Below are 24,963 nucleotides of genomic sequence, written 5' to 3'. Positions count from 1 at the left end.
CCCTCCTACCTGAGGTACAGGGCCAAGCCTGCCGCCTGATTAAGAAGAAAATATAGAGGCCAGAGGTAAGTGCCAGGGGTGAGTGCCCTCCCCTCACGCTTTGCTCCCAGGCCCTATTTGTTTTCTATACATTTATATCTTAGAGCCTCCCGCTTCCTTCTCCCCACCCCAACCCTTACCCTCCCATGCTCACTGTACCTAAAATTTATGTGTATCTTCAGCCTGGATCGTGGTAGCCTCCTAGCACTACCCAGGCCCACTGCATCTAGCATAGCTAACCAGCTATGATGGACTCCACCTCAACCACCATTCGAGCCCTGAGAAATAAAAAAATATGATGAAATGTTGCATGCAATGATGATTCCACCCCCCACCCCCCTCCTTGAGTCAAACCCCCAACAAGAGTGCTCCTGTAACCCCTCTTTCCACATGAATAATATGCTGGTAGTGGCCCCCTCATACTCCCACATCTTCAAAATAACATTGTTGGCCTAGTGATCCCCCCCCGGACCCCCCAGACTCCCCAACACCACATTACCTTAAATTCTTCATTGATGGCCAAGATTGGGCATCCAAATGGCAGATGAAATGTAATGTGGACAAGTGCAAGGTGTTGCACAAAGGGAAAAATTAACCCTTGCTGTAGTTACACGATGTTTGGTTCCATATAAGGGACTACCACCCAGGAAAAAGATCTAGGCATCTTAGTGGATAATACTTTAAATTGTCGGCTCAGTGTGCTTCAGCAATCAAAAAAGCAAACAGAATGTTAGGAATTATTAGGAAGGGAATGATTAATAAAACGGAAAATGTCATAATGCCTCTGCCTTGAATACTGTGTACAATTCTGGTCTCCGCATCTCAAAAAAGATATAGTTGCGATGGAGAAGGTACAGAGAAGGGCAACCAAAATGATAAAGGGGATGGAACAGCTCCCCTATGAGGAAAGGCTGAAGAGGTTAGGGCTGTTCAGCTTAGAGAAGAGACAGCTGAAGGGGGATATGATAGAGGTCTTTAAGATCATGAGAGGTCTTGAACGAGTAGATGTGAATCGGTTATTTACACTTTCAGTTAATAGAAGGACTAGGGGGCATTCCATGAAGTTAGCAAGTAGCACATTTAAGACTACTCAGAGAAAATTCTGGAATTTGTTGCCAGAGGATGTGGTTAGTGCAGTTAGTGTAGCTGGGTTCAAAAAAGGTTTGGATAAGTTCTTGGAGAAGTCCATTAACGGCTATTAATCAAGTTTACTTAGGGAATAGCCACTGCTATTAATTGCATCAGTAGCATGGGATCTTCTTGGTGTTTGGGTAATTGCCAGGTTCTTGTGGCCTGGTTTGGCCTCTGTTGGAAACAGGATGCTGGGATTGATGGTCCAGCATGCCAATTTCTTATAATTAGGGCCCGGGTTAGGGGGTGCCAAGGGCCCTAACTCTGACCAGCAAAAACAGCTGTAAGGTGATTGGGTATGGGGCCATTAAGCCACCAATATTTATTTTTGAAGTTTTGGGGAGCCACTACCAGCATATTATTTATATGGAAACAGGGGCCAGGGGTTGGGGCAGAGGTTGACTCAATATGGAGGGGGTTGGGTAGGGGGTCATGATTGTACAAGTCTTTTAATTTTTAACTTTTATTTTGCAGGGCCTTCTCAAATAGGGGGGGAGTCTAGTAAGATCCCAGGTGACTTTTTTTTTTCTGTTGGGGATGTCATTTTGGGCCACTGGGCCCTATAAGGCACTGGTGGCCCCATGCATTTTGGGCTGCCATCACACTTTCAGTAGGCCTCAGTCACATTCTTTTGTCTCATGGGCTTTTTCTCTAAGACAAAAGAATGTGTCATTGCAGCAAAATTTTGTCAGGGGACAAAATATTATCTCGGGACCGCTCATGATAAAATATTGTGGCTTAGTGAATCCATGACTAAGTTTCTATCTGAGGGAATGGAGGGTAAAGTGACTTGCCCAAGATCACAAGGAGCAGCAGTGGGATTTGAACCCTGGTTTGTAGCTTGTTGCTGTAACCACTAGGCTACTCCTCCACTCTACATAGTACAAAATAGTCACTTAGTACTGATATCTCTACTAGTAATGTTGTTTTTGTCTTTTTCTCCTTTACACTGGGGCAGATTTTAAAATGTTTGCGTGCAGAAATGTACGCCCGATTTTATAACATGCGTGCGCAGCGCATGCATGTTATAAAATCAGGGTCGGGGTACACACTAATGCACCTTGCATGCGCCGAGCCCTCAGGGAGACCAGCTGGCTTTTCCTGTTTCCCCCCCCCCCCACCTTCCCCTCCCTTCCTCTACACCTGTCCCGCCCCCCAGCCCGAACTCCCCCCGTACCTTTAATTCACAAGTTACGTCTGCCGGCCAACTGCCGGCGCGCGATCCCCAAACCCAGCAGCCTTGCAGAGGCCTCTGGCGCCGCCCCTGGACCACCCATTTTTTCAAGCCCCGGGACTTACATGCGTCCCGGGGCTTTACGCATACCGCCGGGCCTTTAAAAAATAGGCCCACCGCGCGTAACCCCCCTATGCGCGTAGGGCTTTTAAAATCTGCCCCTATGTCTGATTTTCTAGTATCAAGCCTTTATGTGTTCCGGGAATGAATAACTATACTCTGTGATTTATGCAAAGACTGTGTATAAGATAGAATGACATTAACTTTACATTTAAAATAAAAATGTGGCAGTGGGAACATGGTCCAAGCTTGGGTGGAGTTTTCTACCCTCTGCCCAACCAAAAAGGCATTCCACTGCCACTGAAGTGAACCTGTAACACTAACCCATGACTTTTTAATTTCCTGATGAGCCTCTAATGAGGAACTTTGTCAACACCTTCTAAAAATCCAGATTACTATGTCAACTAATTCACCTTTGTCTACATGTTTGTTGACCCCCTTCAATCTTTAAAAATGTGTAAAGCAAGACTTCCCTTTGCTATATCCATGTTTACTTTGCCCCATTAGTGTGTCATTATCCAGATGGCTAGTAATTTTGTTCTTCATAATAATTTCTATCATTTTGATAGCATTTCTATCATTTTGATAGCAGCGATATCAAGCTCACCGGTCTGTAGGTTTCTGGATCAACACTGGAACCCTTTTTAAAAATGGGTATTTGGTTGGCACCCTCTAAATCATCACATTTTGTAGCTTATTTGAATGAGAAATTAGAGATCACCAGTAATAACTCTACAATTTCATTTTTTAGTTCTTTCAGAACTTTGGGTGTAAACCATCCAGCCCTGCTGATTTATTACTCTTTAATTTGTCAGTTTGCTCTGTTACATCTTCCCAATTCACTGTGATTTAATTCAGTTCCTCTAAATCGTCACCCTCAAAGAATTCTGCTTGAATATGTTTTCATTACAGGATTAATAGGTTTTTTTTTCTTCCTCTACGTAGATGGTGATAAATCTATCTTGAAAAATCATCATGACCAAAATCCTCCAACACAGTGGAGCACAACAGAACCTTCCAGAACGAGCAAAGATCTTATAGAAGATATCAACTCTCCTGAGCAGTAAGTGTTACCCAGCTGACTAATTAGAAATGGTCAAAATGACAAGATATTTGCTCTTTTTCAACAATATCAACAGATGGGTTGACATTTTTAATAGCAAGTTTATATAAAAGGGTTTTGATGATTTAAACTGTTAGAAAGTAAAAAAAAAAAAAAAAAGAGTTGCAACCAACAACCATTACATTCATACATTTACCTTAAAAGGGGGCTTCTCTGGCTTTCTAATTCAGAAGATGTGTTGTCTAGGATGGTTGTTGCTGGAGCAAAAGATAGTTCTCTTTCATTTACAATTTCCCCTTGCTATGGTATGTCTTAGATCATCACATCAAGCATTCTAGGTACTTGAAAGCTTTATGCATAATAAGATGAATATGTCTCTTAAGATGCCATTATAGTGTCACCCTTCATTAAAGACAAATAAATCTCATTTTCATTGGCTGTTGTAGCACAGTAAAGGCATTTAAAGAATAACAGATATCTTCGACCAAGACGAGGTCATGTCATTTGACTTAAAATTGAAATTTCAACTGTCAGCCTCACAATTCTTCAAATTCGTACAGTCAAGGCACTGTATGCTAGTTTGCTACATGACTGTCAAGATGCCTAAGTAAATCTCTGGATTCATGTCTGTCTATAATTCTGAACTGGAAACAGGCTGTTCTACTTCTTGATTGTATAAGTACTTGCATTTTTGAAATGGGTAGCATTTTTGGGTACTGAACGAAAGTGGGAGCAGAAAGCCAATTTTATTTTAATGAAATAAATTAGCCTATATATAGGAGAAGTCTCTGAGGCTATTGCTTTTTGCATTTCTGATTTGATATTTATATTTTATTTGCCAAAACGCATTTTGTACGCCTGTAAAGTTGGGTAGAATAGGTACCAAATATTTTAATGGCTACTGGGGGAGGTGGAGTAGTCTAGTGGTTAGAGCAGTGGGCTATGAACCAGGAGACCAGGGTTCAAGTCTCCTTGTGACCTTGGGCAAGTCACTTTACCCTCCATTGCCTCAGGTACAAACTTAGGGGTTATTTTCCAACTTGCATTATGGTGTTCTCGCATGCGTTAAGGTGTTTTTGCACAGTGCAATGCTAATTTTTAAAAGCGGAGGAGTCGGGGGTGGGATTTTTGTAAAAGTGGGCTGGCTTCACAAAGTACAAAGCCATAATGTATGATATCCAAAAATAACTATAACTTTTCATTGGTGTTAAGCTGCATGATATGTCTATAACACAAATTGCAATTTTTTCACAAATTGCATTTTGAGCATTTTTAGGCTGGGGGGGAAGGCCTGAGATGTGGGAGGGGAGAGGGAGGGAGAGAGAGAGCAAGCACCACTGGAGGTAGCACCATAGTAAGCAGCTATTTATGCTACTATAGGAGGCCCACCTAGTAACTCGAGGTGAAGTTTAGGTGGTAGTGTAGGGGTTAGAGGCCACTTTGACATGCAGAGTGAGGCATACGAACAGAACAGAACACTCTTGTGAAGATTTGATGTCCTTCGGAGTGAGGAAACTCACACAACAATGAGATTTGTACAATGTTCTCCCAACCTAGCTTGATGGACTCTCTGCCTGGGTAACATCAAGCTCTGAGTCTCGAGGGCATCACCTCCTTAGGGAACAACGAACAGCATGAGGACTTCCTGCCTTGGCCCATCCATCTCAGCTAAGGATGGTGGCCATCCTAGCTGCATTGCCTTCAATGGGAAACATTTTCAAAGTCTTAAAAACTTTTCAAAAGGGTGCAAAATTCACAAAAAAAAGCAAAAACCACGACCATCATGTTCCAGACATCCTCCATGTCAGCGGGCCCCATGTTGGACACTATTTGTATTTAGCAGGTCCCTCATCAGGTGCGTTATCCTTAACTAGGGATGCCACAGGCCCAGGTTCGAGTCAGGATGGGGGAAGAAGTTCATCTGTTGCAGTTACCAAAAATAAATCAGGGACGCCAAAGTGATATTCAGAATAAAGTCTTTAAATCAACTTATAAAAAGGCTAAAGAGGTTAGACTCTTCATCTTGGAGAAGAGACAGCTGAGGGGAGATATGATAGAGGTCTGAAAAATGGAATAAGTAAACGTTAATCAGTTGTTTACTCTTTCAAAAAGTATGAAGATCAGGGGGATACACAATGAAGTTACTGGGTACTACATTTAAAACTAATAAGAGAAAATATTTTTTTACTCAACTCATAATTAAGCTCTGGAATTCGTTGTCACAGGATGTGGTGAAACTATTGGTATAGCTACATTTAAAAAAGGTTTGGACAAGTTCCTGGAGGAAATGTCCATTAACAATTATTGAGGGAGAGTTGCATAAATCCACTGCTTATTCTTGGGATAAGCAGCTTAGAATCTATTTACACCTTGGGATCCTGCCAGGTACTTGTGACCTGGCTTGGCCACTGTTGGAAACAGGTTACTGGGCTTGATGGGCCCTTGGTCTGACTCAGTATGGCAAGCCTTATATTGTTATGTTCTCACATCCAGTCCAATATCATAAAAAATCAAAATCTGAATCAACCAATAATCACATTGAAAAAAAGGTTTAATTGTCCATGTCCCTTGCACCATTATCCATAGCAAAAATCCTAAACTGTGGGTCAAAAATTATCAGCTTGTAATCCAAATTCAACTCTGTTCAGATGTCTCCAATACAAGAGTCCAACCTGTCTTGTTAGTTGTTTTCAAGAGTTCAAATTACAAATCTCTTGGGGGAGGAGTCAAGATGGTGGCATGAGGATGCCACGAACTTTAGCTATTCTTCCAAGTTTCTTTATTACTTGCATTAATGCCTCCGAAAAGGATGGAAAGAGTGAGAGTGTTCCCCTCCGTGTCCTCGATCCCACCCAGGTAGTGTTTTATCTCAGAGTTCACGGCTCCAGTTGCAATAGGGGCTGTAGAGGTCCCCAATGGCAAACCCAGTGAAGGAGTGCTATCTTTGCCCAGGGAAGAGGTGTCACTCAGCCCCTTGAATGCTCATCTACTGTCAGCTCTATGGAGCTCCCCTGCCACGAAGTTTTCTGTGCCAGATGATGTCATTATTTTTGGGGCATCTGTATCAGAGGGAGAGTTTGAGGGAGAAAGCTCTGAAACTGTGATATCTGCTGCCAGCCAGAGTTCTGATTCAGTGTCTTCTAGTTCTGTTCCAATGCAGAAGCCTTGTTTGGTGAGTGCTTTAGAATCACTTATTCTACCATTGACTGCATCTCTTGATTTGATAGAACTTGTCGCCGTTCGGCCTTTTGTCCTGCCGACAAAACCAGCAGTAGTAATTTTGATGCCATCTGGGACTTAAAGGCCAATTTTGCTACTTGTTTTGCTGCTTGTTCCTCTAAAGTGGGTGCTATTTCCTCTAGAATGGAGTTACTATCTCGGGATACATTTAGACAGTACCAAGATCATCTGGGAGAGATTAATGACCTTAAGGAAAATGTTACACATGTATAGTCAGTCAGTGCTGCCATGGTTAAAGAATGGAGTCTTTCTGAAGAAGGGTGGAATTCATTTAAAATAACTTGAGACATTTGAATTTAAGACTCCTAAATTTTCCTCGATTGTTGGGTGAACAATCTTGGGAAACTCTGAGGAAGTATTTGATTGATATTTTGCAGGTTTCCTCAAATAAGGTCCTTGTATTTAACAATGTATTTTTCTTGCCTTCTCATGTTGCTAATAGACAGGAAAGGGTTTCTCAACCTTCTATAGATTTTGGTAATTTAACAGCTATGTTGTAAAGCTCTATTGAAGAAGTTATTGAAAGAGCAACTTTAATTGTGTCCTTTATATATTGCAGGACCTCAGTTATATAATGCATTGTTACTTTAAAAACAATAATGTTCACTTTTATAGCCATATTGTTAGAGTTTTTCCTGATTTGGCTTATGATCCCCTCGGTGCCCTGATGACATCAGCGGGCGGAGTCAGCAGCCAAGGGGGGAAGCGGCACAGCGGTGAAGTTGAGAGCCGATGAGTCGGCTAACCTCCTATGTTACTGAGGCAGTTCCAGGAGAGCAACTGAGGATGGAGTGTGTACAGGCAAGCTTGCACATTGTGAGGGTGCCTCCATACTCTCACGGCATAGCTTCCTGCAACATGCTTCATCCTAGGGGCCTGTGTGTGTGACCGAGATGAGGTATTTTACTAGCATGTAAGCGTTTGTATCAGTCTTATTTGTTATGTTTTCTCAAGAGAACATGCATTGGTGGTAAACTGCTGTATTTTCACAAGTAGGGCTTTTGAGCCTGGTAGTAGAAGGAGTTTGAGTTGCTGTTACTATGATGACACCAGAACCGGAATATATTTTTTGTAGGGTGAGTTGCACGGGGAATGTCGTAATTCTGCTTTACATCCATCAGTGTGCGTCAGGGAGGTTCCTGTGGATGCAAGCTGTATTTTTACATTTAGCCGCATGACAGTCATGTGTTCATTGTGTCATGCATGTGAGAACCATCTGTCAGGTGTGTCCCGACAGAAAAAAGGTTGAGAACCACTGCACTAGATGACAGAGGGTAAAAGGAGCATTCAGGGAAGACAAGTCCATAATAGAAAAAATAAATTAATTATTTGAAGGTAATAGGGATGTGAATCGTTTTTTGACGATTTAAAATATCGTCCGATATATTTTAAATCGTCAAAAATCGTTAGGGCCACGATACAATACCAATTCCCCCGATTTATCGTCAAAAAATCGTAAATCGGGGGAAGGGGGAGGGCAGGAAAACCGGCACACTAAAACCCCCTAAAACCCACCCCCGACCCTTTAAATTAAATCCCCCACCCTCCCGAACCCCCCCCCCCCCCAAATGCCTTAAATTACCTGGGGGTCCAGCGGCACACTAAAACACGGCACACTAAAACCCCCTAAAACCCACCCTGACCCTTTAAATTAAATCCCCCACCATCCCGAACCCCCCCCCCAAATGCCTTAAATTACCTGGGGGTCCGTAGCGGCGGTCCGTAGCTTAAATTACCTCCGTAGCTTAAATTACCTCCGTAGCCTTAAATTACCTCCGTAGCGGCGGTCCGTAGCTAAATCGGGGGAAGGGGGAGAGCAGGAAACCGGCACACTAAATCGTGTAGTCTTCAGCCGGCGCCATTTTGCAAAATGGCCGCCGCAAAATGGCGGCGGCCATAGACCAAAACGATTCGACGCAAGAGCTCGTTCCGGACCCCCGCTGGACTTTTGGCAAGTCTTGTGGGGGTCAGGAGGCCCCCCCAAGCTGGCCAAAAGTTCCTGGGGGTCCAGCGGGGGTCCGGGAGCGATCTCCTGCCGCGAATCGTTTTCCGTACGGAAAATGGCGCCGGCAGGAGATCGACTGCAGGAGGTCGTTCAGCAAGGGTTCCGGACCCCCGCTGAACGACCCAAAGATATGTATATTTTGATCCACAAGATCTTGATTCTCATTCTTCTCAAAATAATGCTACTTGAACCTGCCACAGGAATAAGAAAATTATTGCAACCTTCTGTTTATTCTTGTGGGAACACTGAGAGGAGAGGATCACCTTGCTGGTGGCTGAAAGGAATCAGTATGTTTTTGCTTGGGACACTGTCTCTCTTAAAAGTATTGGGGCAAAGTTAACTATTTGGGAATATTATTTAATGTGTTTGTGTGTTTGTGCTTTTAATAGTCAGTAAGACAGTGAATAAAGAGGTTAGACTGTTTATATTTTTAAATAGTCAGTCAATAAGGCAGCTAGTAAGCAGTAGGTAGTGTGTTTATTTTTAAAAGTCTGTAAGGCAGCTAGTAAGCAGAACTGAGTGTTTGTATTTAAAACAAAAAAAAAAAGTAGCCAGAAGCTAGAAATAAGCTAGGAGCAGTGTATACCTAAGTAAAAAGGTTGAAAAGTTCAGTCCAGTTACTCACCTTGGAAAGGTGTTGAGGTAGTGTGACTTGGTTTGAATAGGTACCAACATTTGTTAATGAAGAGAGCAGTGAGTCACTCTAGCTGACTAACTGAAGTTAGACTGTTTGTAGCCGAAGAGATGGGCTCCACCTTAACCAGGGTGGAACCAGACTGCTGGCGCTAACCTTTAGAAAGGAGATAGAGCAGCTTTTAAACTAGAACAAAGGGGAAAGCCGACAGTCGCTCAGCAGTGCATGGTTCGGAGAGAGGTATCTTCAAAGGATACTAATGATGCATTATAATTAGGGCATCTCAACAGTGAGGTTCCAATAATAAGAAAAGTAGTCCAAGTGCCTGTAACTCACCTGAGCTAAAAAATTCTAACTTATCCCTATCAGTTAAAAAGCAGAATGAAAATACAAACAAAAAACACACTTTGAAATGTTTGTATGCTAATGCCAGAAGTCTAAGAAGTAAGATGGGAGAATTAGAAAGTATAGCAGTGAATGACTTAATTGTCATCTCAGAGACATGGTGGAAGGAGGACAACCAATGGGACAGTGCTATAATGGGGTACAAATTATATCGCAATGACAGAGAGGAGCACCTGGGAGGCGGTGTGGCTCTTTATGTCCGGGATGGCACAGAGTCCAACAGGATAAACATCCTGCATGAGACTAAATGCACAATTGAATCTTTATGGGTAGAAATCCCTTGTGTGTCGGGGAAGACTATAGTGATAGGAGTATACTACCATCCACCTGGTCAAGATGGTGAGATGGACAGTGAAATGCTAAGAGAAATTAGGGAAGCTAACCAAATTGGTAGTGCGGTAATAATGGGAGACTTCAATTACCTAAATCACCCAAAAATGTGGAACCCAAATAACAATAGAATTGTTAGCCTAAGAAGGTGTCAGCAAGCCTTGACGTTATGTGTCACTTTCAAGCAGACACTAACCGGTCTTCTCTATCATTCACCTTCATCATAACTTTAATGCAAAAAATAGTATTTTTCTTTTTTCTTTTTCAAAAATCAATTAGTTAAAAGTGTCCTCCATTATTATAATGAAAAATGACTCTTTCATACATAAGATGGTAAACGAGCCCTACACGGGCCGGTGTTTCGCTTGAATAAGCTTCATCAGGGGCGTATAGAGATACTTCAAAGTAGAGCCATAAATCTAAAATGAGATCAAATAAAAAAGAGAGGGCATTGCATACTTGTAGAAAGGTGAAACAATTACTTATCTTATCTCGTAACACCACAGCTACCGTTTTTAGACGGGACCAGACGTCTCAACCATCTTGGAAACAAGGAAATGGAGGAACCCGAACCGAGGCTAGCGTCTCTTTAAATACGTCATCTAGATGACGTCAGCCATCAGCAATGAATGGATATCAGAACACCTGTCAAAATACACTGAATTCAAAAATGATCCAAAATTCAGCCTAAAAATGAATATAAATCCAATTCACTATTCAAACCAAAGGGATGAACTGTTTTTAAACGATAAATCCACCGCTGTTCAGACTGTAACAATATACGTTCTCGATTGCCCCCACGCCAATGTACAGGGACATGATCAATTGCACAAAAGCGTAAATCATCAAATGAATGTCCTAATTCAGTGCAATGGGATACTAAAGGTTCCTTAACTCTAGCATTTCGAATATTAGAACGATGCTCTATCATTCTCGTCTTCAACAGACGTTTTGTTTTTCCAATGTACATTAGAGAGCACGGACATTGAATTAGATAAATGACCATGGTGGATTCACAAGTGGTGTGGTGTTTCAAAAATATTTTATAGCCAGAGGGAACAATCATTTGACCTGAAATTGTCAAAGAGGAAGAACATACAGAACAGGAACTGCAGGGCTTATGTGAACCTGGTAACATATGCAAAGTATGTGATGTCATAGAAGTGTCAGATTTGACTAAAAAATTTTTTAAATTCATAGCCCGAGAAAATGTAATACGGGGAGGTGTATTGAAAATGACGTTGGTTTGTAGAACATGCCAATATTTGAGTATGGATTGACGAATCTTAGATGCCACTGAGGAATACGGTAGAATGCAGGTGTGACGTAAGGAATCTTCTGCTGATCGTGGCAAAAAAAGCCATTCGCGATGCGAATATTTTGCACGTAAGTAGGCTTTTCTAATGCTTGAACGAGGGTATCCCCGGGCTGAAAAACGGTCACACAACATTTTTTATTGTACCTCGAAATCCTGCATATCAGTACAAAGTCGTCTAAGACGAATAAACTGACTAACTGGTAAGTTACGTTTAAAATTTCTAGGATGTGCACTGGAAAAATGTAAATAAGTATTTGAACAGACTGGTTTCCTAAAAAGTGATGTAACAAATTTCCCATCAATAATGGTAATTCTTATATCCAAAAATGTGATGGAATGAGTTTCAATGGTGGCAGTAAATTTAAGATGGCAATTTAAAGCATTCAGCCAATCTAAAAATAGTGCAAAAACGTCTTCATTCCCTTTCCATAGTACAAAGACGTCATCAATGTACCTTTTCCACACTAGTAAATGACACTGATATGGATGATCATGAAGCCATTGTTCTTCAAAAAAATGCATATACAAATTGGCCAAATCAGGGGCCATGGTGGCCCCCATAGCAGTACCACACGTCTGAAGAAAGAATTCTTGATTAAAGGCAAAAAAGTTCTTTTTTAAGGCTATTTGCAATAACTGTACCAGAAAGTCAGTGGGAATTCGATGAGGTCTAGGTCGTTGGTCAAAAAAAGTTTCAGCAATATTAATTGCCTCATCTTGTGGGATCGAGGTATAGAGAGCCTCTACATCTAGGGTGGCCATTTTAAGATCAGTAGTGTCAATCTGTAATTGTTCCAAAAAAACTATCATATCGGAGGAGTCTCTGATATAGGAAGGCATAGATGGAATAAACGGCGCTAAAAAATGATCGACAAAGCGAGATAAAGGTTCCAAAATTGAATCACAGCCCGACACAATGGGACGTCCCGGAGGATGGTTAACATTTTTGTGTATTTTGGGCAATGTATAAAATACAGGAACACGAGGATATTTCTTTGTAAGGAAATTTACTTCTTTCAAAGTCAGAAAACCAGATTGTGAACCCAACTGCACCACCAACGATATTAGTTTCCGTATATCAGGAGTAGGGTCAGCATCCAGACGTTGATAGAATCGGGTATCATCTAGTTGACGCATGATCTCACATTCATAATCATTCCTGTTCTGTACAACAATCATACCGCCTTTATCAGCAGGCTTTATAATAAGGTCTGGTGCTGATTGCAATTCCTGCAGGGCAGCTTTTTCTGATCGTGATAAATTATGAAAAACAGAATCAGTAAAATCCAAGGAGGCAATATCATGTGATACTAGATCATAGAAGACTTTTAATGCAGGATCTTCCGGTCCAGGTGGGATCCAAGTAGATGGATTGGATAACACAGAAACATCTGCAGTTGGTAAATGAGTAGTGAAAAATTTTTTTATCTTAAGGGTCCTAACAAAACGAAACAATGCTACCTGTAAGGAGAATTTATCTCCACGATGTGTCGGTACAAAGGATAATCCTCGTTCCAATACTTGAAGTTGGATAGATGATAAAGTTTTAGATGATAAATTCAAAATCAAGGATTTTTCTCTCGTTGCGATCGGGTGACTCGCGGTTCGTAAGTCTCTGACCGGCTGCTTGATTGATAACGATTGAACCGATTCCGAAACGGTCGACGGGTACCGCGTGAAGATGGTCCTAAAAAAGATGATGAAGTACTAGATTCAGAACGTGGTGGGCGGGAACGTTGTTCATCATCGCCGGAAGAAAAATCTTCGCCACTTGAATCAAAAGTAACATGACGAGAAACCTTGGCAATGTATTCTTGTGTCATCCAGGGGTAAACATACCCCTTAGTATAATCACGTTCATCCCGACATAGTTTCTCATACTTAAACTTGCGCAAATCAGAACGAAATTTGTCCATCAGTTCTTCAGTGGTTTTCATCTGTATTGTAAATTGTTCCTCACTGACCGAAGAGACTAACATAGTCTTGGTCAATTCAATTTCTTCACGAATCAAAATGTCTGATGCCTGAGATTTTTTAATAATTAAGATCATCAGATCCAGGCTGCACTTATTAAGTATGGCATTCCAGTCAGAGACAAACTCCGTGTCTTCTTTATACAGATGAGGGGCTTTGATCATTCGCAAACCCCGAGGGATCCGTTGTATCCGACAGTACTCTAATAAAGTATCGGCATGTGCATTTGTCCGAATGGAGCGGCGCAGTAGCTTCTGTAGGGTGAACCATTGTAAATCCGGTGAAGCTGAACTGGCTGATGTAGTGAAAGAAGATGGCTGCTGTAGCAACGCCTGTAACTCAGCTTCGGAGAAGCTCAATGTCTTTAAAGGGACAATCGATTCGGCCTCCATGACTCACAATCAGTGATACACTACTCACACAAAGGAGTCGGCGGTTAACCACAACGTATAATCTAAATCACCCAAAAATGTGGAACCCAAATAACAATAGAATTGTTAGCCTAAGAAGGTGTCAGCAAGCCTTGACGTTATGTGTCACTTTCAAGCAGACACTAACCGGTCTTCTCTATCATTCACCTTCATCATAACTTTAATGCAAAAAATAGTATTTTTCTTTTTTCTTTTTCAAAAATCAATTAGTTAAAAGTGTCCTCCATTATTATAATGAAAAATGACTCTTTCATACATAAGATGGTAAACGAGCCCTACACGGGCCGGTGTTTCGCTTGAATAAGCTTCATCAGGGGCGTATAGAGATACTTCAAAGTAGAGCCATAAATCTAAAATGAGATCAAATAAAAAAAGAGAGGGCATTGCATACTTGTAGAAAGGTGAAACAATTACTTATCTTATCTCGTAACACCACAGCTACCGTTTTTAGACGGGACCAGACGTCTCAACCATCTTGGAAACAAGGAAATGGAGGAACCCGAACCGAGGCTAGCGTCTCTTTAAATACGTCATCTAGATGACGTCAGCCATCAGCAATGAATGGATATCAGAACACCTGTCAAAATACACTGAATTCAAAAATGATCCAAAATTCAGCCTAAAAATGAATATAAATCCAATTCACTATTCAAACCAAAGGGATGAACTGTTTTTAAACGATAAATCCACCGCTGTTCAGACTGTAACAATATACGTTCTCGATTGCCCCCACGCCAATGTACAGGGACATGATCAATTGCACAAAAGCGTAAATCATCAAATGAATGTCCTAATTCAGTGCAATGGGATACTAAAGGTTCCTTAACTCTAGCATTTCGAATATTAGAACGATGCTCTATCATTCTCGTCTTCAACAGACGTTTTGTTTTTCCAATGTACATTAGAGAGCACGGACATTGAATTAGATAAATGACCATGGTGGATTCACAAGTGGTGTGGTGTTTCAAAAATATTTTATAGCCAGAGGGAACAATCATTTGACCTGAAATTGTCAAAGAGGAAGAACATACAGAACAGGAACTGCAGGGCTTATGTGAACCTGGTAACATATGCAAAGTATGTGATGTCATAGAAGTGTCAATATTGACTGGGTAAATGTATCATCGGGACACGCTACAGAGATAAAGTTCCTGGATGGAATAAATGATAGCTGTATGGAGCAATTGGTTCAGGAACCGATGAGAGAGGGAGCAATTTTAGATCTAATTCTCAGCGGAGCACAGGATTTGGTGAGAGAGGTAATGGTGGTGGCCGCTTGGCAATAGGGATCATAGTATGATCAAATTTGAATTAATGACTGGATAAGGGACAGTAAGCAAATCCATGGCTCTCGTGCTAAACTTTCAAAAGGGAAACTTTGATAAAATGAGAAAAATAGTTAGAAAAAAACTGAAAGGAGCAGCTACAAAGTAAAAAGTGTGCAAGAGGCGTGGTCATTGTTAAAAAATACCATCCTAGAAGCACAATCCAGATGTATTCCACACATTAAGAAAGGTGGAAAGCAGACGAAATGATTACCAGCATGGTTAAAATGGGAGGTGAAATAAGCTATTTTAGCCAAAAGATCTTCATTCAAAAACTGGAAGAAGGATCCAACAGAGGAAAATAGGAAAATGCATAAACGTTGGAAAGTTACATGTAAGACATTGATAAGACAAGCTAAGAGAGAATTTGAAAATAAGTTGGCCATAGAGGCAAAAACTCACAGTAAAACTTTTTTAAATATATCTGAAGCAGAAAGCCTGTGAGGGAGTCAGTTGGACTGTTAGATGATCGAGGGGTTAAAGGGGCACTTAGAGAAGATACGACCATCGTGGAAAGATTAAATGATTTATTTTCTTCGGTGTTTACTGAAGAGGATGTTGGGGAGGTACCCATACTGGAGAAGGTTTTCATGGGTAGTGATTCAGATGGACTGAACCAAATCACTGTGAACCTAGAAGATGTGGTAGACCTGATTGATAAACTGAAGAGTAGTAAATCACCTGGACTGGATGGTATACACCCCTGCGTTCTGAAGGAACTAAAAAATGAAATTTCAGAGCTATTAGTAAAAATTTGTAACCTATCATTAAAATCATCCATTGTACCTGAAGACTGGAGGATAACTAATGTAACTACCATATTTAAAAAGGGCTCCAGAGGAGATCCGGGAAATTACAGACTGGTTAGCCTGACTTCAGTGCCAGGAAAAATAGTGGAAAGTGTTCTAAAATTCATAATCACAGAACATATAGAAAGACATGGTTTAATGGAACAAAGTCAGCATGGCTTTACCCAAGGCAAGTCTTGCCTCACAAATCTGCTTCACTTTTTTGAAGGAGTTAATAAACATGTGGATAAAGGTGAACCGGTAGATGTAGTGTACTTGGATTTTCCGAAGGCATTTGACAAAGTTCCTCATGAGAGGCTATCAGAGATAGTATTTTGAGAGCTCAAAGTCAGTTTTGAACTGATACACTACAGAAACCTGTTATGATCCTTGATTTGAGACATTTCTATGTCCATTTGATAGATGTAGGAGTTCGATGGGTTCGTGAGATACAGTTAAAAATTTTACATGCTGCATTTATTGATAAAGTTCAGCTATTTCACATAGGGTTTATAGACACAAGTAAACATAAGGAGACTTTTATTTTTTTATTTAATAATCTTTATTATGTTTTAATCATTTACATGACATAATCAGGTTATATGACATTTAAAGACATCAAAAATTGAAAAAAAGAAAATATACAGGAATTCATGGTAAGGAGGAGAACAAAGAAACATTCCCATATATTACAAATAATATCTACCCCAATGCAAAACGGAGAGCCCTTCCAATCTGATCAAGCAGATTTATTAACTAGGAAAGTCTTCAGTTGTGTCAGGTCAAGAAATACATATCTGTCCTGCTGGAAATTAACCATACAAATTTTAGACAGATATTTTAGGAAAAAAGAAGCTCCCAAAGAAATAGCATGCAGTTTCCATTGAAGAAAAGCCTTTCTCCTAACCTGAGTCCCTCGCAAAACATCCAGGAAAACTTGTACCTGTTGACCACAAAACAATTTCCCTCTAAATGTAAAATATTGCTGAAGGAAAAGATTCCTATCTGATTCTAGGACAAAGGTAGCAATCATTGTAGCTCTAGTAGGTATACATCATTAGAAAAAATATAGGAATTTCAATGTCAGCAGCTCTAGGCTTATCACAGAAGATAAGGCAGAGATACAGGCTGGTCACAGATTATCAAGAGGTATAGGAGCTTCTGAGTAAGAATCTTCAGGTCAGTGATTCAATGGAGGGATTTTAGATCAGTGTCTGTCTTCAAACCACAGGCAGGAATGCAGGCAGTTTCTGCTAGGATACCAGCAGTGGCAATGCTAGTCTGAATGGCATATCTGTTGGTTGGCTGGGCCTTGCCTACAGAGAAAGAGAAATACACCCTGTGGTAAGACAAGAGACTTAACTCCTAATTATGTATGATGGTCAGAAAATGTATTCTCAATAATCTGGGATTAGGATTAATGAATTAACAAATCTGTGCACATTTACACTTGATCTGTTGTTCTAAATTAGAAACTGTTAAGTACAACTGTCTTGCATCATCTAAACCAATTGCTATATACTTGCATAATACTGCGGAGAGTTTAGAAGGAAAAGTTTTTGCAGATGACACTAAAATATGCAACAGAGTGTACATACCTGAAGGAGTAGAAAGAATAAGAAACAATCTAAGAAGTGGTTGAAGGTTTTGCAGCTGTGATTCAATGCAAAAAAGTGTAGAGTCATGCACTTGGGGGTCAGTAATCTAAAGGAACTTTACATGATGGAAAGGTAAGAGACTGATGTGCATGGACCAGGAAAAAGACCTCGGGATGATAGTATCTGATGATCTGAAAGTAGCAAAGCAATGTAATAAGATGGTAACTAAAGCCAGAGATATGCCGGGCTGCATAGAGAGAGGCATAACCAGTAAGAAAAAGGAAGTACTGTTCTCAGTTATGGAGATCATATTTAAAAAATGATACAAACAGGATACAAGTGGTCCAGAGAAAGGTAACAAAACTAGTGTGGGGTCTGGACTGTAAACATATGAGATGAGACTGGAAGACCTAAATATATATACCCTGCAGGAGAAGAAAGACAGGGGAGATATGACATACACTTAAATACCTGAAAGGCACAGGATAATGCACAGAAATCAAACTTCTTCCAATTGAAAAGAAGCTGTAAAGCTAGAAATCATGATTATGAAACTCTAAGGGGGTAGACTCAGAAACAATGTCAGGATGTATTTCTTCATAGAAAGAGTTATGGATGCATAGAATGCCCTCCCATAAGAGATGGTGAAGACAAGAACAATAATGGAGATCAAAAGGGCACGGATTAAACACAGAAAATCTCTAGTGGTAAGAGGATGGAAATGAAGAAATGGGGTAACCTATGGAAACTTTAGATCAAACATTTCTGCATGGGGTAACCTGCAGGGAGTGGCTGTACATCCCTAAACATTTTGTTGGGCAGACTGTATATATATACCATTTGAGTATTTATCTGCCTTCATTTACTATGTTACTAATCAATTGTGTTTAATTGATTAAAAAAAAAAACCTTAATAGAGAAATTATTGAACCTTAACAAATCAAAGAGGTTCCTTGTCCAAATCTAAAAAATATAGGGGTAGATCGCGATCGCGTACTTTTGTTCGCGCACCAGGGGCGAACAAAAGTACGCTGGATTTTATAAGATACGTGCGTTGTGTCTTGACCTTAGAGACTAGATTACTTTCATTTTTACTTAAATTCCTTTATGATACAAGATTTAGGGTCTCTTTTCTACCATTTTGTTTATTTTAGCATATTCATATCTATTTTTTCTTTCACTCTTTGTTGTTTTAGCCCCCATTTTTGGAGGCCTTTAGTGTGATGTGTTTGTTTTGGAATTTTTTTTTCTTCTTGCTGATTATTCTCTGTAATTCATCTCACTATTCTTATGCAAGTGGATACTTGTAATGTTATTGTTAAGCTATATAAAGAGTTTACAGAAAAACCATAGACATAGTTTTTTAACATATTGGTTTAGGGTATATCGGATTCTGATTTTGTTAGAGACAAATTTTGATTTGCCCCAGAGAGCTGATATTTATGTTTTGAATGTATATTTTATGTCATTTTTTAAGATTAATATATGGATTTTGTGATTTGTGTGTGTTGTGTTTACCATTGTACTAACTGAACCTGGATAGCAATGCGGATGGGTTGCTTAGATATTGGCTTGGTCAGATGTGCTGTAAAGGTGATCTATAATTTTTAAATTAAATTAAAATTAAATGGAATGGAATAAGAAGGTTATAATATGTCATTTCTAGAGCTAAGAATAATCAGAGAGGACAATATTCATCAAAATACTTGAGATTTCTTTTCTAGGGGGCAAGAAATTAATTGAAATGCATCTGATTCAGGGACAGGAGTTACTGTTTGCTGTGTATTAAGGGATAGGGGTGAGAAAGGATTGCTCATTCTGGTTTGATAATTACTGTAAGTTGCCTTTTCAACGCTTTATTCATAATGACACAGTAATAAAGCATGGAACAACATGTTTAGCATTTTAATTATTTTATAATTGTAAAGCAGGGATAGGCAACTCCAGTCTTTGAATGCCATAAGTCAATCAGGTTTTCAAGATATCCACACTGAATATTCATGAGATGCATTTGTATGCGCTGCCTCTACTGCATGCAATGTATATTTAATGTGAATATCCTGAAAACCCAACCAGCTTGTGATACTCAAGGACAGGAGTTGCCTACCCCTGTTGTAAAGTTGCTGATTTTTAAAAATGATTTGCTTGTTAATTTCAACTTGTTTATTTCTTTACAGCATACAGCGTCGGCTGTCGTTACAACTGCCCATTCTTCACCATGCCTACTTGCCATCAATAGGAGGAGTTGATGCTAGCTGTGCCAGTCCATGCGTAAGCCCTAGTGCCAGCCCCCGGCACAGACATGTGCAGCCATCCTTTCGAGTCATGGTTTCTGGTCTGTAAATAAGGGAGGCTTCACCTTCCTGAACTGCTGTTTTAAGTACTGAGACTGACTGAACTGCACTTAGAACTCTGCTATAAAACATAATATTGGCTCTAACCACAGAGGACCTAAATGCTAAGACCTTCATCATTGGAGTTCCATTGTTACTCATTGGACAAAGGACTGTGAGAGAGAGAGAGAGAGAGAGAAGAAAAAAAGAAGGGCAGAGTCTGACCTGTAGCCTTATTCATGGAGTTTTTGTTTCTTCACACAAGACTCACTTGAAATTCTTTCTACCCAAAATTCTGCTAGCAACAAAACAAGAAAAGAAGAATTGTGAATCTTGCAAAAAAATAAAAAAATAAAAAAATAAATAGATAAATAAAAAGGAAAAAAAAAAGTTACTGATCTCATATACATGGCTGCTATAAAATGGAACAGTACACTTTAAATACATATGAAAATAAAATAGTAAAGCTGTGAAGTATCAATTGACATATATACATTTTAAGTTTACACAAGTTGTGCTAGGCTGTTGGATTTGCTGGTTAAAAGTCCTGCTTTTTGTTTCTACTTCAGAGAAGATGCCCGGTGGAAAATTATGTATTTTGACAAATGGTCCCTCAGGTGTCACTGAGACTCACCGCATGGCCAACACCACATTTCTCCATTCCTGAACTGTATGTACACAGCAGTTGCAGAAATGGCAGCAGCTCTGAGCTCAACTAGAGATTTACTGTAGCAAGCCAGAGCTCTCCAGAGATATGTAGTGACTGCCAGCTTCCAAAGCAGACAATCTGGGACTTCATTGTAATAAGTTGTCTGCATCTATTGATTTGAAAAGATAATTAAATAAAATAAAGACATGTAGTGTATAAAACTGCATGCTGTAAAGTACAAGCACTGATACCTCCAGTGCCAAGTACAGATGGCGGTTGTCTTAATGTCACAAGATGGATTGCTGTTCAGTTTTGTGTTTTTAAAGTTGTGTACGGTGCCACACACAGAATCACAATAAAACAGATTTTGCTGAATATGGGGATTTCACAGCCCATTAAAAAGGATAGGTTGGCAAGTGCCAGTAATTTTCATTGGCTATACATTGTGCACAAATGCTTGGCACCTCTGTGTTAGAAAGGTGGTGGTGCACAAGATGATCTTTCCCTTAGATTATTGTTTAAAATAGCAAAACACTATAAATATTTAAAAGTGCTGCATTTCCTAAAAAGTGATCTGTGCAGATATCATGGTATGGATGCTTTCATTACTACCTGATGATAAGGGGGATGAAATCTGTTGGTAGCATATCATGATTCAGAGAGGGGAAAATCATCCTAGAGAACAAATCCAGGGGTTTTGGGGGCTGTAAGCTCTTCATAGACTATGAACCACAATCTATTTTTTTCCAGCTGAGACAATTATTTAATGTGTATGTTTGCAGTTCAGCAGCTAATACCACCAATGCTCATCAAAAGTTAGAACTTCTGTTTTTGTTTTTAGTTAAAAACTTGAAAGGGCATACATGATATGATGTCACATTCTCAGCCCCCATTAATTTGTTAAGTGCTGAATATGTGAGAGTACTTCGTTGTCTTTGACCAGAATCCTTGTTCACCTCACAGTCTGTATTGTACACTTTGGGGTACATTTTAAAAGCGCGCGCGTACTTTTGTTCGCACATCAGGCGCAAAAAAAGTACACTGGATTTTATAAGATACGCATGTAGCCAGGCGTTTCTTATAAAATCCGGGGTCGGCACACGCAAGGGGGTGCACATTTGTGCAACTTGCGCGCCCCGAGCCCTGCGCGCGCTGCCTGTTCCCTCTGAGGCCGCTCCAAAATCGGAGCGGCCTCAGAGGAAATTTTCCTTCCATCCCCCCGCACCTTCCCCTCCCTAACCCACCCCCGACCCTATCTAGAACCCCCCCCCCCCACCTTGATCCGAAAAGTTACTACTGCCTCCGGGCAGTAGTAACTTACATGCGCCGGCACGGCAGGCCCCGACACAGGCCGCTGTGTTGGGGCACTCGGTAATGCCCCCGGACCGCCCACACGCCCCCGATCCGACACCACGCCCCCTGGCCACGCCCCCAACCGGCCCTTTTTGCAAGCCCCGGGGCTTGCGCGTGCCGCCGAGCCTATGCAAAATAAGCTCGACGCGCGCAGGGGTTTTTTAAAAGGGTTACGCGCGTACCTTATGCGCGTAACCCTTTTAAAATCCAGCCCATAATTATCTATAAATTTTCTCCAGTTAAGAAATATTCAAACCACAAGATTAAGACATTATATTGGTGAATTTTAAAAGCCCTACATGTGCCAAAATTGGGAGATATGCACAATGCTGGTGCATGCCAAGCGGATTTTAAAAGCCACCCGAGGACACGTCTGAATCTCCCGCTATGTGCACAAGTAAAATATTTGCAAAAAGGGGCAAGGTGTGGTCATGGTCTAGGTGGTGCTGGGGCTAGGCCAAGAGATGTGTGCGTAAATACTTGCATGGGCCAGGGTTCCCGCTGCATAACTTTACTACTACCATGAATTGCGAGTAAGTCATAAAATGAAAAAACCTAGGCTAATCAGTGGGGTTTTAAAGGTTGGGGCTAAGGGGGGGTTGGGGCTAAGGGGGGGTTGGGGCTAAGGGTGGCTAAGGGTGGCTATAAAAATTAGAGGATTTGCAAGTCCTATCCCTAAATTGGACAAATTGGGAACGAACTTGGAAAACTACCTATGACGTCAGTGTGCGTCCCTTATAAAATTCCCCCACTTATGCAGTAAAAGTGGCATTTGGGCACATATTCACGTGTCCATTTAAAATTGTGCGCACATATATGCACATCCAGGCTATTTTATAGCATGTGGGCATATGCACAACATATTTTATAAAATGGACGCGTCTCTGTATGTGAGCCACACATGTGCACCCGCGCACCTGTTTAAAAGTTACCGTCTAAGGCAGTGAAGCATTCAGCAGCATTTGCCTCATAGAGATGCCACATCTTTTGCTCATTAAAAGATGAATTTTATAAGAGTTGCATGCGTTAAAATGAGCACATGTGCACACAAATAACACATATTCATGCAAGTGCTATTTTATAAACCTCAAGCACACATGTGCAAATAATGGTGCACAAATTAATTCGCTTGTATAAAAAACGTGGGCTATAAGGTGCTATCATAAATCCTGTGAATGTGACGTGCGTACGGCTGTTGCCTGCGCATATTTGCATCTGCTAATTATCTGCTGTATGTCAGAATATAATTCTTTATAGCCAAATACTGACTGGATCGGTAAACTGGGGGGGGGGGGGTACAAGCTGAAAATCAAGTGGGTCTTGCTGACCTAGACATAGACTGGGCAAACTGGTGGACTAATTGCTTTAACTGGTAATTTCCTTCATGCGTGCATGTCATAAAATTTTATAATTTACATATGTAAAAGACACGTGCTAGGGAAAATACACAAGTTAAATTTCCTCGTGTCCCACAGTAGATGTCTGCCACTTATCCGGATAATTTTTTATTTATCCGGCCTAAGTGGCGGCAAATTCACCACTTAGTTGGATAAGTCTTAAAAAGTGCTACATAATTGGATAAGTCAGATAGCTGGATAAGTCTTCAAATGCTAGTTATCTATCTTAATTATCCACTTATGTAGTACTTTTGTTTTACTTATCCGGCTATCTTACCCAGATAAGTCTTACACAGAGCTACTTACCTGGATAATTCGCCACAAAGCTACTCAGCTGAGTATTTGTCACCACTTAGCCACCTTTAAAATACATGCCACATAAATCTTGATATACAAACATGTTGTTAGGTAGATTTATGCGATTTTATATCATGTGAATGCATAATATAAAATATGTGTGCATATCAGTGCGCATCCATATAGCAGCATATATGGGTACGCTTGCATGTTTTAATGTTATCCTCCATCTGCGGAATTTAACAGTAACTGAAAAAAAGCTAATTAAATCTATACCAATCCCAGTAAATTCACATATACCCATCTACTGTACACTTGTACAATGAGTAAACCAATATTCAAGACTGTGAAACCTGACCATTAAACTACCATTGAGTCATAAATATCAGGGTGGAGAGGTTCTGGCACATTGTTTTATTGGATAGATTTTATATGTGCAGCATATGTGTGTTGATAAATTCTTTTCCAGTAACAACAAGCAGTCTTGGAATCCAGGTGGTCTTAAGTACAGGTTTCACTGTGCATTTGAATTGATGGCATCACCAAAATATTTATTTTACTTGACAATAAACAGGCAAGACAATAGAGATAGCAGTTAGGAAAATTAAAAAATAAATACTGTACCTATGATACAAATTATCTCTAGATCATTTAATCTATTCAAGCACTAAGCACTGAAGTTGTCATTTCATGTGTATTTTCCAGTATTCTCTTGATTTCTTAATTTCATTAAAAACCCAGATTATTTTAAAGGACATGTCACTTGATTTAAAAAAAAAGGACAATATTGTATATAATGTATACACACAAAAAAATCTCTGTAGAAATAATATTCTAATATAGCAGGAAAAACTCAAAAGTATTGGACTCTTGGAGGTGAGTGTGTGTCTGTAACTTTGTGAATACTGATTGTGTGCAATTTATTAGGTTTAAACCATACAGTACATTCTCTGTCTCAATAGTACTGTAGTTTCTCCCATACTTTTTTAAACATTTTCCTGCAAATAACACACAAACATGTGACAATTGCTATTTAATGTTTCTGTTCTTTTATACTGCAGCAAAAAGGTACTATAAATTTATGAAGAGGCTGTGCCCCAATGGCATTTTCCAACGATGTTAGTGCACAAATGCTTTAAACTAGACTGGAACTGCCAAAAGAAAATGTAAATGAAATAATTTCTTGTACCCTTATACTGCATGATATCAATTTTTAATAAATCGTTGCAAATCTGTTTTTATGAATAAAATATAGAAAATCAAACTTGCTATTGCTATTTTATTGACATCTTAAAATGAACGACTAATGTATTCAGAGGGGCTTAATATTGTAATCCAGTGCAATTCTGCTCTCAAACT

The 24,963-nt window shown here is 40.1% G+C and overlaps 1 protein-coding gene across 1 annotated transcript in view; it reads left to right on the top strand.

Annotated features, from left to right (window-relative positions):
* The window catches only part of GABBR2 (gamma-aminobutyric acid type B receptor subunit 2), a 2,655,237-nt gene extending 2,633,649 nt beyond the window's left edge, over positions 1-21,588 (top strand). Inside the window, 2 exon segments of the mRNA XM_029587103.1 lie at positions 3,410-3,527; positions 19,753-21,588. Coding sequence (XP_029442963.1) covers positions 3,410-3,527; positions 19,753-19,918 — 284 coding nt within the window. The 3' untranslated portion in view covers positions 19,919-21,588.
* Positions 21,589-24,963: the final 3,375 nt, after the last annotated feature.

The sequence above is a fragment of the Rhinatrema bivittatum genome, chromosome 2, assembly GCF_901001135.1.
Source record: "Rhinatrema bivittatum chromosome 2, aRhiBiv1.1, whole genome shotgun sequence".
NCBI classification, from domain to species: domain Eukaryota; kingdom Metazoa; phylum Chordata; class Amphibia; order Gymnophiona; family Rhinatrematidae; genus Rhinatrema; species Rhinatrema bivittatum.
Note: the sequence above shows the minus strand (reverse complement) of the source record. Positions and strands in the feature narration are given on the sequence as shown.